Source organism: Anas platyrhynchos, chromosome 9 (genome assembly GCF_047663525.1).
Source record: "Anas platyrhynchos isolate ZD024472 breed Pekin duck chromosome 9, IASCAAS_PekinDuck_T2T, whole genome shotgun sequence".
NCBI lineage: Eukaryota > Metazoa > Chordata > Aves > Anseriformes > Anatidae > Anas > Anas platyrhynchos.
The window spans coordinates 18,982,760-18,997,984 of NC_092595.1; the positions used below are offsets into that span (position 1 = coordinate 18,982,760).

The 15,225-nt window shown below is 35.6% G+C and overlaps 1 protein-coding gene across 1 annotated transcript; it reads right to left on the bottom strand.

Annotated features, from left to right (window-relative positions):
• Positions 1-1,607: 1,607 nt before the first annotated feature.
• On the bottom strand, positions 1,608-11,747 carry RBP2 (retinol binding protein 2). Its single transcript, XM_005028587.6, has 4 exons — positions 11,609-11,747; positions 7,774-7,952; positions 3,618-3,719; positions 1,608-1,921 (listed from the first exon to the last, which is right to left on the bottom strand). Exons 1-4 carry the CDS (start codon positions 11,679-11,681, stop codon positions 1,868-1,870), a joined length of 408 nt encoding a protein of 135 aa, XP_005028644.1. The 5' UTR covers positions 11,682-11,747; the 3' UTR covers positions 1,608-1,867.
• Positions 11,748-15,225: the final 3,478 nt, after the last annotated feature.

A 15,225-nucleotide genomic window follows, 5' to 3' on the forward strand; every position in this document is an offset into this window, starting at 1 on the left:
AAGGTCTTACATATCAGTATGTGCAGGAAGAAAATTTTGTTTTGGAGCATAAACAACCTTTAACATTTCCCCCCCCCCCAGTTAAAAAGTCTAGAATTTTTGTTTTCTATGTTTGCGAAAGAATAAGGTCAGATGTAGTTTTCTCCCTAATCAAAGTCTACTCAAGTGTCCAGTTGCCTACTTCATTTACTTCCCATCCATATCCAATAGACAGAACTTGTAAATGCCATAACAAATGAAGAATGCTCATTTTCCATCTTCAAACTAAACATTTCTATATTTATGACAATTCTTCCTAATATACGAGAACTTTTCCTTTGTTTTGTGATTTGCATGAAGTTACGAAACCCTACACTGTGCGGTCTTTCTCCTGGTGAGAACCAAATGTGAGTAATATCACTGATTACATCATGCACATGTTTTTTTTGGTGGTAATTACTTAGTTGTGGTAACATTTTGAATGCTTAACTAACTATGGTCCTCCTAAGCCTAGTAACTAGTAGAGACTTAGAAGCAGGAATTAAGTCTATTTCTATCAGAAAGTCCAGGTTAGAGCTAAAAGAGAAAAAAAAAAAAAAAAAAGGAATTTACTAACTCCAAGTGCAGCTTCTGCACTGTAAGCTACCATTAGAGCAATGCTCAACAAAAGGGTACAACAAGTTTGATACCAGGTTGGTATCCAATTTATTTCAGAAGCAAGGTCTAGTTCATAAAAATGTCTCTACATATGTATTTACACATATGCACGTGGCCATGTAAGTATTAGTGAGGTATTAATCAGCTTTGGACTTTGCAAATGATTGATACAGTTGGAAAAAACAGATGAGCTTGGGGCAGATGAATCCTTCTTCAGTTCTGTGTATCGTGCATGCACATTTTATTGAATAATTTCAGTTTCCATCTACTGAAGTAGTTCTCACCAGCCATGGTTAATTTAAATTTGCCTATAGCAAACAGCATGAAGTCTTTTGAAAAAAAAAAAAAAAAAACAAATAAACAAATAAAACTGAAGAGAGTTGCATGGAAATGACTTTTCTTTTTAGTCTTTAAAAGCTAGCTACAAGGTGAAGACTGCAGTATGCTGGGTACTCCTCATGCAGTCTGTGTAAACTCTGCAGTTTTCCTCTGACAGCCATATGTACAGCTTAGTATTAACTTCATGGAGTAACTCTTGAAAAGAGAGTGTGCTTCAAACAGCTGACTTCTTCACTGGGATTATTAGTAGGATGCCAGTTCTAACTGGAGGTCAGCAACGTGTCAATGATCTGTTAGGACCAGATCATGTTTTGTGTTGACCATGAGACATTTATGAGGTCTAGCAGCTATAGATCTGGGCCAAATTGATATGAATAACCATTATGTGGAAGGCTGTGTGTCTTGTTCAGTGCATCATCCTGTTGCCTGAAACTGTGGACTTAGAGATCCAGGACTAAATTAAATAAAAACAGTCCAATGAATGCCCAATTTTACTCAATTATCCAAATATATTGTGATGTTATAGCACAGTGGAGAGATATACCGTAGTTGAGATCATTGTGACTGTTAATTTTCAGCCTTGTTGCCAAAGGATGTTCTTCTGGAAAGAATCACAGGGATTGTAGAAAAGCATTGTTTGAAAGACAATTTTATTTAACTCCAGACTGATAAACAAAGAAAAAAGAAAAAGAAAAACAAAAAAGAAAAAAAAAGTTTATAACTGTTTGATGTTATTTCCATAAAAAGTGCTTCTCTCCATAAATGTGCACAAAAATGCATTCAAACAGCAGTGTCAAAGAATTATTGCAAATCTGGTTTGTTTGCATGTTTTTTAAACAAAACTTAACAGCACAATAGTGTGATGAAGATCTTTGTTGTTTCCTGGTCAGTTTTATTTTTTCCTCTTAAATATCTGATGGCAAACCTGGTCTTCACATGTCAATTCCTGTAGTATTAAAAAAATTGTTAAGAACATAGTGGTACAAGTTGCATACCCAGCAGCTCTCCCCAGAAATTACTACAACTATGCCACTGCATTACAAAGATATGCTTATGAAGAAGCGAACACAAGGAAAGAACAGTGAATTATATGTGACCAATCAGCAGGCATGCACCACACGTTGCAGTAATCAGATTTTGACACGTGAATTGAGCTCTACAAAAAAGAACTTGAAAAATGCATAAAAATTACTCTTTAATGCAAGGTTTTCATGTTCAATTATTAAAACAACATACTGTAATAGTTTATATTTCACGTTACTTCATAATTCATGAGAAGTACTGAAACAGGGAAATTTAAACTAAACAAACAGAAAAAAAGAGGATGCTTCAAAAGGATGGGGACATTTGCTTCAGAGATATGCCCAGCTGTATTTCAGTGGCTAGATCAATACAGGATTTTTGCCCGGTACTGCAGCTGATCTCTTGAAGTGTGGCACACAGTGCACACACCTGCACATTGCAATGCACTCAGCTGTGTTAGCCTTCTGACTGTGCCAGATACAACTCGGAGGTGAACTGAAGCTGGCCTTTTATCCAGCCCTGACCTGCCATGGAGTTTGTGAAGACTCCTGTGAGAATCTGCTTGGTGTCTCTGCTTCCCCCAGTCTTAGGCTGAATGCTGGAGCCAGCATGTAGCATCTTTGTTAGGTCAGCTTTTGAATATGTGAATATGTATTGAAATAGGGTTGAAAAAGTGCTCTGGACAGTTGACTTTCAGTTAGGTGACAGATGGTTTTTATAATTCATTGCCTCGACCTTTCAAGCATACAGACTTCAGGCAATGTGTCTAGCCGTACCAACTACCTGCAGCGTAAACTTGTTAAGGCGTAGGTATCTAGATGCATATAATGAGACAGAAATTAATACATTCTTTTCCATAATCTTTCTGCATCCACCTACTGCACCATCCAACATTGTATTGTCCATTTCTTGATTGTTCTCCCAAGAAACTCTGGAATCATATTCATTACATACTCTGTTATTTTGAATTTTTTTCCATGCTCCAGTGAGTGCTCATTTCCTGTATGGCCCTTCTGGCCTCTCTGGGCCTCACTGTGATTGTCTTTTGGGCCCCAGTTTACCATCTCTGATGTCTGAATGTTTTATCTTTTTATTGTACTAACACCTAACATGAGATAATTGCAATGTAGGTTGCTTGCAGGATCCTCTTGAGTATCCAGAGAGTGATTTCTGATCTGGATCACTGCATAGTTCCTGCATAGTACTTTCATTCTTTCAGGACAAAAGTAACATTTTTCTTGCAATCTTTTCCCTATAGTTTTTTTTTTCTTTTTCTTTTCCTTTTTTTTTTTTTTTTTTTTTTTTTTCCCTTTTCTACCAGTGATTAAAAGAGAATGAGAAGACGTTAGAGGTGCAATGTAACAAGAAGGGTTAATAGCCAGAGGGCAGCGGACTGGAGCAAAAAAGGCACTGCGGGATTTTGTCTTAATTGGGAGCAGTTGGAAAGAAATTGAGCATTCCTGAGATGTAGCAGAGGGGGGATTTCCTTAGAGTTCAGAGATCAGAGCTGTCTAAATAAAGACCTTTCTAACTAGAATAAGTAACAAAACCTTTGAAATAGAAGAAATGTACTTTCTTGCAGTCTGTTATGCACTATGTGTCTGTATATCAGCCCTTACCAGATGCAACTGGTCTCCTTCAATCCAGTGCTTCCAGCCTCGGTTTTTCTTATCACCTTTCTGAACACATACCAGTTTGTCACCGTCCCAGGTCACTAGTGTCTGCATGAATCAAGTAATTAGCTCAGATATGTTAACAAGAAACTTACAAATACATGAAAATAAGTTCATTCAATCAAACAACAAGAAGAAACAATTACAGTTTCCTCCTACCATTCCTCATTTTCCTCCTAAGGAAATAGAAATCAACCAGTCATCCAAAACTCTGAATGCTTTCAAGATGACATCACTGTTTTGATGTTGAGCTTTTACAGTATTTTGTAGTGAATTTCCATATATTTCTTCACATACACTAAGGTAGAATTCATATCACCTAGTGAATTGCTGAGCCTTTTTTTTTTTTTAATGAAAAAGAATTTTTTTTTTCTGTTGTTTAAAGTCACTAATAAAAAGATCATAAGGTTTCATGAGCTTATACCAGATAGTGCTGTGCTAGCACTTCTTCTAGCTCTGCATAAAATAACAAGAGGAAGTATATGTTAATATAGTCTTGTACAATACATTTATTTACTTTATATCATCTTTCCTGCACTTTCACAAGAGGGCTTTAAACAGAGATATCATGACCCAAAGAGAGAAAGAAGCTTTTACAGAGGAATTTTAGTTGAGTCACTGATGCATCAAAGGTGAAGGACAGGGGTCTGGATGTGAGCTCCAGGTGGAACAGTGACAGATGCAGGAGTGACTGTGTGACTTAACCTCCATTCTAACCATGCATGTGGATGGCACAGCACCACTCAGCTTGTGAACATACTCATAAGAGGTCAGAAAGACATAACAGTACTAGTGCTCAGAGATGACAAATAACTAAAACAGGAGGTTGGTATATTTGGAGACTAGTCCACAAGAATCTGTAGAATGTGATTTGCCAAAGTGTACAGATTCATGAGATAGCTGCAGCTTTGTGGGCAACATGAAGCTGAAGGATTAAAACCTACAGTGAATAAAGTTTAAACTACTTCTTGCTCTGCGTTATAGTAGTTATACTTGAATTTCTCCCTTCAAAGAGGTCAACGGTAGCTTCCTCAAATATGCTATCCCATACAAAGGTTTATTTGACCTAAAGGATCTTGTTAATGCTAGTGCCATCTTATCAGAACAAATCCCAACTATTGGGAAAATACCCACTGGAAGTTCTGGTATCCAAAAATTCTAGGAGCACTATGAGGTTAATTCATCTTTTGATTATTCCTTTATGGGGGCGTCTTATTTTCTTTATGGGGGATTATTTCCCCTATGGGGGAGTCTTTCTCAAAAACATCTTTTGTAAGAAGAGAGGCTGAGAGATCTGGGAGTGTTCAGCCTTGAGAAGAGATGGCTCAGAGTGGAATCTCATTAATGTGTGTAAATACCTAATTGAAGAGAATGAAGATCAGGGAGCCAGACTATTCTCAGTAGTTCCCACTGACAGGACAAGAGACAATGGACACAAATTAAAAGACATGAAATCCCATCTGAACACAAGAGATTGCTTTTTAACTATGCGGGTGGTCAAACATTGGCAGGGGTTGCACAGGGAATTTCTGGAGTCTCCGTCTGTAGAGGCAGTCAAATCCTGACTGGCCCCAGCACTGAGCTATGTGCCCCAGCTGACCCTGCTGGAGTGGATGGGTTGGACTACACAACCCCAGGAAGTCCCTTCCATCCTTAACCATTCAGTGGTTCTGTGTGATTCAGAGTCTGTCACTAATAAACAGGGTATTGAACACACTGATTCTTGTCCAGGAGAAAGAGGATCATATCTGCAATGAAAAGTTCTCTTTACAGGATGAATTCTCTACTTAGATATGCTACAGTAAATTCAGAGGAACTTCTTTTAAATTGCTCTAGATTTGAACCATTGTAAATTAGGGAGACATTTAACCATGTATCGTAGGCAAATCCTCATCAGACCAGTTGCAGTCAGTGGAAGTTCAGTTATTAAAAAATCTCCAAGAGTATTGGGAGCCTAATTCATATTCTGGTTCAGTGCTGGATGATTTATTTCTCTTATGAGGGAGCTTTCTATTAATAACTAGACAAAACTCATTCCATTTCAGTTAACTTCTTTCATATTCACGGTATTTTTAAGCTACATGGTCTTTAAATTATCTATGCCCTCTTTACATTTAAATGTTGTCTAGCAGTTTTATTACCTTTATCTAACTTCAGTGTGTTTGAGGCATTGTTTTGTTAATAAAATGACCAGAAAATTATTTTAGAGCAGTCCAGAGATTAATGGCATGGTGTGTTTCCTCTTTCCTCCTCCTCTTGTTAGAAACAAATAATATAATTTATTCAGAAAAGAATATTAGGCAAAAGTGATTAAACCAGGTAGGGTAACAATTTTACAAGCTGTGCTTCCTTCCTTCCAAATAATTGGTAATGAAGAGGAAATCAGTAAGTCTGCAAGTGAACTGATTTTGCACAGACAGAGAGAAAATGGCTTTAATAGTGGCAAAGATTTAAGGATTTAAGGAGTGGTGTAACTGATGATTCCTTAGATCCTTAGCAATGCCTTCAACTGATCTAAAGAGATGTGGGGGCAAAGGTTTAAAGCACAAACCCCATCACAGGAGTATGTCCCACCCAGTGCTCACTGGAGAAAGTGATAGAAAAAAAAATAGACATAGAGATATTTGATACTGGAAAATGGGTCTTATTATTTGATGGCTTGCAGTACTGTGACTGAGAAATAATTTGGAAGAAGTCATAGAAGTCATAGGAATTACACTGCACAAAACTGATTTAAGAATGAAAAGCGATCCACAGTGAATAAGCAATGCACTCTGTTAAATCTGTGCCACTCCAGTAAAGGATTGTGTGAGTTCAAACATGAACACGTTCTTTATGCTGCCGCTTTCCTGTGGCAATTGCCAAAGCAAGATGGGCCTTGTTGGCAGTGAGTGTTGATCTGAGCTACTGAGAGTTTGGCAACAAGGTCTGAAACTTTGTTTATTGGGAAGATAATAGTGGTAATGGTGCAGAAGGCAGCCTGGAGAAGAACAGGAGAGCTGATTGCTGAGTGGAAGATGTGGTAATTGTCAGAAGCGTTGATAGGGGTAAATTCAGTGAATGATGGCCAAGACAGGCAGGTGGTGCAAGGAGATTTTCAAAACCCTGAAGGGGACAGTCAATGGAAATTTGAGATCTATCACCCTTTCTACCTTCAAAAATCTTGCTTAAGTATTTTAGGTGTGAGAACAGAAATTAAACAGAAGCATGGAGCTGAATTCAGTAAGCGAATTTAACCAACAATCATATCTATTCTCCTTACTGACTTCCCTGACATGGACTGGTTTGAAAGCCTCACAAGATTTACTAGCTGATTCTGCTGTAGCAGATAAGGGATGTGCTAACACAAAATATGGTCCTTGATCCAAACATTCCTTGTCCACACAGCTCACTGAGAGGTGTCTGAAGATATGCTCCTCACCCCCCCACCCCCCTGTTTCCTTCAGGAACTCTGAGCTTGGGTTACTCCTCCAGTCCTTGAAAGCTCAAAGTGTGCATTGCGAGGCCTTCTTGCCTGTCACTGCCTGCAGGCCTGCATTTGCACCTGTACCAAGGGTAACATTGGCTCACGTTTTCTTCTTGTCACTTCTCCAAACTAACCCAAATTTAATAGCTGCGTGCACCTGATTTTAAACAATGTCCAACTGTTAAACTGTCCAACTGAGGCTGAGCAGGCTCAGACTACAAGTCCCATATGAACCTAGCCATTCCGAGCTGAACATCTATATTGACACACAGAGTATCCTAAAACCAAAATGATAAATTTACAATTTCTTTAAGGAAGGTACATAGGTAATAATAAACTGTTTTTGTTACTTTCTAAATTAAGGCATATCATAGAAAAGCTGAAAAAATTCCCCATCAGAAAAATATTTTATTAATGATTGTCCTCATGTATCTGAGTATGCATCCTAATTTGTATTTAATATAAATGCTTGTAGCAGGAAAGAAAACTGTCTCAAAATGCAAATTATTTGTGCTTTATAAAAATCCACTAATGTCTCTAAAGTTCTGGCAAATAATTTTATCATTTATTCAGCTGCTTTTTGGAACTGCTGGTGCGGATTGTGGTATTAAGATGAATCAGATACTACATTTATACCTTAACCACTCGGTTATCGAGTCCTTTGGTATGTTCTTCAAACTCCACTCCCACAGTGTAGTTCAGTTCGTAGTTTCTGAGAGTACTGAGTGTTTTTGTTTTAAAGTTGTCTCCATCTTGAATAATCTCCTTTGTTTGTTTCAGATGTTTTGCAACCTTACGAGTTGCAAAATCAATATCTGCCAAAAAACAGAAAAGGGAGTATCACACAAAATTCCAACATCTGTTACTAAAAATAAAAAAGTCACCAGTCATCATTTACATTTACACGTCATAAAAATGGCACTTTATTTAATGATAAATTAATTTCTCAAATAACCTCTTTACCTGCAATATTTCACAGAGAAAAAGATTTTTTTAAAACAACAACTTGTGTTTGCAAGGCTTTCAGCTTGAAAATCTTCCACCAGTTGTGCATTTTCTTATTAAGTGGGTAGCTGTGGGAATATAATGAGCAGAGCTACAACATGCAACCAGCAGTTAATACATGCTGGCTTCTTAAATTATCTGAATCTCAAGATTTTTTGGAAGTGAAATAACAAGATCTACATTTCTTTTTTGGCCTCACTCATGCATGAAGCTGTGGGATGCCAGGAGTGCTATTATCATCCTGTGCCTGAGAGCTTTTCCCTCTTCCAAGCGTGCAGTATAAATCAGGTAGCTCTTAGGCATATGAAGATACTGATATGTGTCCTGCAGGGTTACAAATGTTGGCCACTCCCAAAATGAGGCCCTCAGAATAATATTCCTTTTCAGAAAATAAGCATGTTAAAATGGCTATATAATCGATGTGATTTTGGCACGTTACTTTTAAGTGGAACCTATAATCTGTGGAAGTATACAAGAAGTTAATTAATTAATTAAAAAATTGCAGAAGTTTAATAATGAATGAAAGAGAAACAATCACATAACTGATATCTATTATAGTTAAACAGCAGAGACAGAAGTAAATTGTAGATAGATGTTAAAGGAATAATGATTCAAAGTAAAAAATTGAAAAAGTATCAAACTCCAGCATTTGGCAATTTGTCTTTAATGTTCTGTCTGCATTTTATGCAGTGCTCATCTCCTTGACATCCTTATTTTGTTCATGATGAAGGCTAACATCATAATGTAAACAACTGCTTGCAACTGAATACATTGAAAGTTATCTAAAGGAGAGTATACAGTACTATCATGACAGTTTGCCCCAGACAATCCACCTATTGCCAGCTGCACTGCCAGCTGCAATAAATATTTCTGAACATCTGGCAATGAATCTTAATAAGGTGCTATATGCAAATGAAATAATCTCACATGTTTCTGCAAGAGATTGAAAAATGGTTGTGGCTTTTTAGCCATCCTTTAGTAGTTTTGCATATGAATTAATCATTGTCAGCTCAGCAACGCCACATACTAATGGAGTCCTTTCTGTTTTGGTAGATTCATTATACTACTTGTGAAGTACTAATCAAGTTGAGTGAGAGCATTGGTTTGAGAAGAATTTTTTAACATGGAGAATAATGTTCTGGTTCAGTATTTATGTTCAAGACTTCTTGGGTATATTTTATCTTCTATGTTGGATTAAAAGTATCTCTGGGTCTGATTTATAACCAGGTAGCATAAAATTTAGGTCTCTCTGAGGAAAAAAAACTGTCTAGACTTCTAAAGAAATGCTATTTCTGACTAATATATTAGTCTTGTAGCTCCTGGAGAAAAATTGGGAGGTTTTATTAAAGCATGGTTTTCATAACTGCATGTTGAACAATACAAGCGATAAAGATGATATATTGTTCTATTATAGTAGATTAAAATACTTTGTAACATGTTTACGACAAAACCAAAGTTTCTGGCTTAAAGGGCAAAACTATTCTTTAATTAAAGTATAGAAATACATATTTATTAATTATAAGGATGGATGAATTTTAAAAAAATGCCTCAGAGTGCTTTGAACCTGAGGATTTTAATACTTAAATATCAACCACATGCAAATTTGGGAGAAACAAAGCAGAAGAATATCTTTTCACCCTTTCCAATTCATTACCTTTCACTGATCACAAGCTAATGAAGAATGTAGTCTGCAAATAACCTATAGTCATATGCATCTTTATTTATTTTTTTAATTTATTTTTATTTTTTAATTTTCCCCCACTAATTTAGTGGCAGTTTGTCACTACTATAACATATAACTCATATATGCATGTATGCACAGAAAATCATGACATACTAGTGCAAACAACTCCTTCATCCCAACCAGTTGTTGATGTTCTTATTGGGAAAGTAGTTTGAAAATGTCAGAAAGTTCAGGGAGTATGTCTCCATTAAAGTGTGCCCAGGGTAGGCAATGAATCAAAGTATTTCCCAGGAAGAATAAATCTATATTGCATTCCTTATTCTAACACATTCTTTCTCCTTTATCTTAGGCTATTGAGTAGGTCAAGTGTTTTAATTCTTGTGAACTGTTACTTGTTTTTTTAAGCAGCCTTCTCAGTATCAGATGTCTGTACTCCAGACTCTGTTGTAGGCTGAATCCATCCATTTTTCTTCCAGTTTCCATTGGGAAATACAAGATCAGAAGGGGATAAAAAATACACATTTTATTTAATGTAATAATTTATTTTATTTTATGTAATAACAAAAAGGCGATAATTTATCCACTGACTGAAATGGTTCTAAGGATGCTGTTAAGATGCATATCTTTACAAGTAACTGTCAAATCCCAGCTCTCTCATATGACATCGATTAGTGTGTATCTTTCTCCTGAGATTCCTGATATTATCTTAACTATTATTATTTGTATATATATTCATATATATATATATATGTATATAAATATACCTCTAAGGTGTTTGTGTATAGTACTTACAGACTCTCCTGAAGTCATCAGGCTTTTCTCTGTAAATGTAAAAGCTAAAAACTCAGAATAGGGAAACCTGCCTTTCTTATATGAGCTGAAGCTTTGAGGAAATAATAAATACTTTCAGTAGTTGTTGGTAAGTCCTGAGAGTTTATTTTTATGAGTTTGCATGTATTTCTTCTCTGTCCATCTAAACAGATAAATAAATTAAGACATGGACTTTTTGATGGGACTAAAACTAGTAAAAATTCAGCTAAAGCATCATTTTTTTCATCTCAGTCAAGCATTTTCTGGTATTTATCCCTAAGTCAATCACTAGTGTAGACATTCAGGATTGTTGGATTTAGATATCATTACCTGATTACCTGATGTATTAGACTGTTCTTCCTAACAAATGCATTATCTTAGCTTGTAGATAATGCATTATCTACATAAGTAGCTGTTTCTGTATCTGAGCAAACAAGTGCTCTAGTAACTTGAATCAAAAACTTTTGGACAAAGCTCAAGGAAGCCACAAATCTGATCTTGACTTTGGACAAAAAGTACAATGTACTTTGACTTGAAAAAACTTTTTTTTATCATTATAACTCTTACAGTGGCATCAGGTACTGTAAAAAGTCAGAACAAGAGGAAGATCAAATGCTCAACAGAAGATATATGTCAATGACCATTAGATAGAAAACAAAGAGACAACAGCTGGGAATGAGAAATGCATAGGCACAACTGGGCCCATGAGGGCTGTCCACTGTAAGCATGAAAATAAAATATCTAAATATAGAGTAATATCTTTGGCTACAAATTTTTCTCATGTTTTATACTTAGATCACTGTAATTGCAAGTACATTTCAATTACTTCATTTGTAATGTGATTGACAGAAACCCTTATGCCACAAGGCACAATACAGAAATAAAATTATTTCCATTAATTTTTAGAAAGATTTTACATATAACAATAACATGTTATCTATATCTCTATATAGTTAATATTTTTTATTTTACCTAAAGCAACCATGTAGCCTTCAAAGTTTTCGTTGGATTCCATTTCCCACGTCCCATTGTAATCTGCAGGCATGGTGGCAAGAGCTTAAAACCAACTTCAGATCAAAAGGTGAATCTGGAAACAGGACCTGTTAGGAGAGCATTTTATAAACCTTCTCATATCTTTTTTTTTTTTTTTTTTTAAGCTTTATGGTTTTCTAGATAATACAGTTTAAGGGTCAGAGTGATAACCCTAGAAAACTTCGCCTTCATTAACAAAGTTCAGTTGAACAGCTGGCAGACAAGGATCACTTCTGAAATAAGTAGTAATACAGGATATGATTTTATAGTGACCTTTGTAAAGAACTAGTAGCTATTATGGGATACCTTTGAGATATATTGAACACAGTGGCAAGTTGTACAGCACAGTTAAAGTTCCCAAGGTGAATTCTTTTTTTTCAGTTCCTTTCTAGGTGTGACATTTCCCTGTGAAGAACCAACCTTACAGAACTGACAGACCCAGAACTCCCATTTAAAATTGATGGAAGTCTTGAAAATGTAGCAAATGCAAGATAGGACAGAAAAAGAAATATTTCTCTTGAAAATATATTTTCTTTCCTTTGATTTTCATATATTTATATAGCAAGAGCTGTGCTTACACCAACTTTGATTTAACAAAATCATTGACCACTCTGTAGCAAGTTGTACAATGTACAACTTGTAGCAAATGTACAATAAATCAAAGTAAATCATAATTAATCTCAATATTACCCTATATTAATCTCAATATTACCCTATAAATAAATTACCCTATAAATTAAATGATTTTAATTACCCTGAAACATAGCAGTTTCTATTAGGAAGGTATTTTTCATCCAGCAGCACTACATTATTGTGGGGAAAAGCACAGATGTAAGTTGTGGAAATAAGCACATTCAGAATGTGTCTGAATAGAGACTTTGAATGTGCAGTAGAACTTTATAGGAGATTACAGTAAGCACTAAAAGCAACTTAATATGAGCTAAGGCTTTAAATTCTTTGGCTTTAATTAATCAAGGTAATTTATAGACAGCTGTACAAATGGAACAACTGGAAGTGATCAGGAGTCCAGTGCTCCCTGCTTTTTTCTCTCTTTCTTCTCTCTTTTTTATTTATTTTTTAACAGGGATATTATTAAAATTATTGCTAGAAAATATAAAGAACTAGAACTCCAACCCAGAAATAAGGAAATTCAAAAGTTACTGTTCTTGCAATGTCTTTTGCTTTTACTTTGTTAAAATTTAATTATCCACAGAAGGCACTTTAGGACTCCACAGAGGCTGAAAATTTGTACAGAGGTTAAAAAATAAAAACTATAAAAGTTAAGAGTTGCTGGGAGTTCAGTGCTTAAAATACCTTTGAGTGATACTTAAAGAGTTCATTTAAGAGAAGAAGTATCTTGATCCCTACTTACAGAAGATATTAAGAGGGCTTTCAATAAGACACAGGGTTAGGAAACTGCAGTGACTGAAAGCCAAAGATCAATGAATTCCTGCATGAATGCGTGTAGGACGATATCTGCATTCGTAACCGTGTAGTTTGTCTACAGACCAGTTTGCCCATGGAAATTGGTAAACTAATCACTGTTTGAGATCAGTGCAGAAGATTACTTTCTAAAACACGCCTCGTTTCAAGCACAAGTTACTGTGCTGAACACATATGTATTTACTTCCATTGTAAGAATTTTGAGATGAGACACTATGAATGATATGCAGACAGTCAAATTTGAAATACTGTTTTTAAACATTGTTCTACCATGATGTTATGTAATACTTATGCAATAGGCTTGACTTTACCTATCTCTGTGTACTTTCTTTCTTAGTTTACACATTACATCAACATGCATAAATACATTCTCATTATTTATGCATTTTATGTAGATAGTAAAAGATTCTTTAACAACAAGGAAGAGAAAATGTTATTGCTCCCAAGTCAGCCACTCACAAACACTCAAAATCAGCTGTATAAGCAACATCACTTCAGTTGCCTTGTGCACACGCATAATAATCTCTAAGTGCATTATCACACTGTTTTTCCAGCTGGAAGTTATTCCCTCCTTCAGTACACTAAAGGGATGATCAATTTATAAGCAGGTACTCAGTATATCTCTGAATACCTGGTGGTGGATGTATAAGAAGGAACGAATCAAACTGAATGTGTACATTCACCTTCTAAAATCTGAGCATATGCTAGAAGCTCATGGTGACAGTTTTTATATGCTCATTGATTTTAGCTCTGAGGTAGTTTGCTTCCTCTATAACAGTCGTTTTGACAAGATGTGGAAGTGACTGAAACTGTATCATGTGATGTGATGATCAATAATTAACATATATTATGAACTACAAAAGAAATAGATGGTTCCATTACATATGCAAAGCTAGCCACATTCAGAGAACACAAATTATGAGATTAGATCATCCTGTATGTATCAGGCCTTAATTAATTAATAGCATATACATATAATTGTACAGGTTTTCTCAATTCTGCTTTGCTTGTGTCCATCCCATTTTCTTTTTAAATAACTTTTTTTTTTTTTTTTTTTTTTTTTTTATGCGTGCATTTTGTAAACTCCCTATTAGGACATCTCTAAGCACAGGTTTATTCAACAGAATGGAAATAGCTCTTGTGAGCCCATCAGGTAAATAAGCAACTGGCTTACAGACACTAAATTTAACCAATCAAAGAAACATCTAAGTAGGGAATTAATAAAACATGAATTATTGACTTGACAGAGTTCTGTGATGCTTCATGAGCTTTTAAAGAGCATTGTGTTAAGATCCGCAAAGAGAATTTTTAGTTTACGAATCAATATCTTGATAGGCAATAAAACCTCTACCACATATAAATGCCTGCCTAAATCATACGGAGCTAATAGTGCAGATGTTGTTAACACAAATTTATAAAATCCCCATGTGGATAACTTTAAGTCTGCAGATCACTGACCCACAGTATTGACAGTGTTCTTTTGCGACCGTGCCTTGCCAGTTATACTGGGCAGCCTCTTGTTGCATTTTAGCTTTAAAATTCTGACTTATCATCAACTTCAAATCTTAAGAATTATTCTCTGTGTTTATTGTTTATGCAGCACATACATAGAGAAAAACTCACAAATAACAAAACAGCGTTTCATTCCTAAGTCATGAGTACACATTTATGGAAATGAAGAAAAGGTGTTATCTTTTACTTGTCACGATAATCATGTTCTCAGCACCCATTCCTTGAAAGATCACCAGTAAACTCAGGTGCCATGCCATGTATAGCATGTACAGAATCTTGGGAATGGGAGAAATTAGGTGTATTTTTTCATGTTTTCCAGTATGTATGTGAAAAACAAAAGCTCTAGGCTCATAGTTTGTGTGTCAGATTTCAACCAGGGATAAGTTTTATGGCCGAGTAATAAGAACTTGGAAATAAAACAATGTAATGAAGAGACAGAAGACTGTACATTGTTAAAACCCAAGTAACTTTGACAGTCTTTAGTTGTGTGTGAAGAAATGAAGATGGCTTTTCTTGTTTTTGTCCTACGAATCAATATTGATTAGTGGCAGTCTGAGACAGAACATCTCATAAAAAAGCCTGAACTGACAGGATTGAGATGT

Bases quoted from the DNA above. Each gene is read 5' to 3' on its own strand.
- RBP2 (XM_005028587.6), bottom strand. From the start codon at position 11,681: ATGCCTGCAGATTACAATGGGACGTGGGAAATGGAATCCAACGAAAAC. The intron at 7,953-11,608 runs GTAAAATAAAAA...GTTTTTTGGCAG, and splicing joins AGGCTACATGGTTGCTTTAG to ATATTGATTTTGCAACTCGT. The intron at 1,922-3,617 runs GTAAGGGCTGAT...TTAATACTACAG, and splicing joins AAGGAGACCAGTTGCATCTG to GAATTGACATGTGAAGACCA.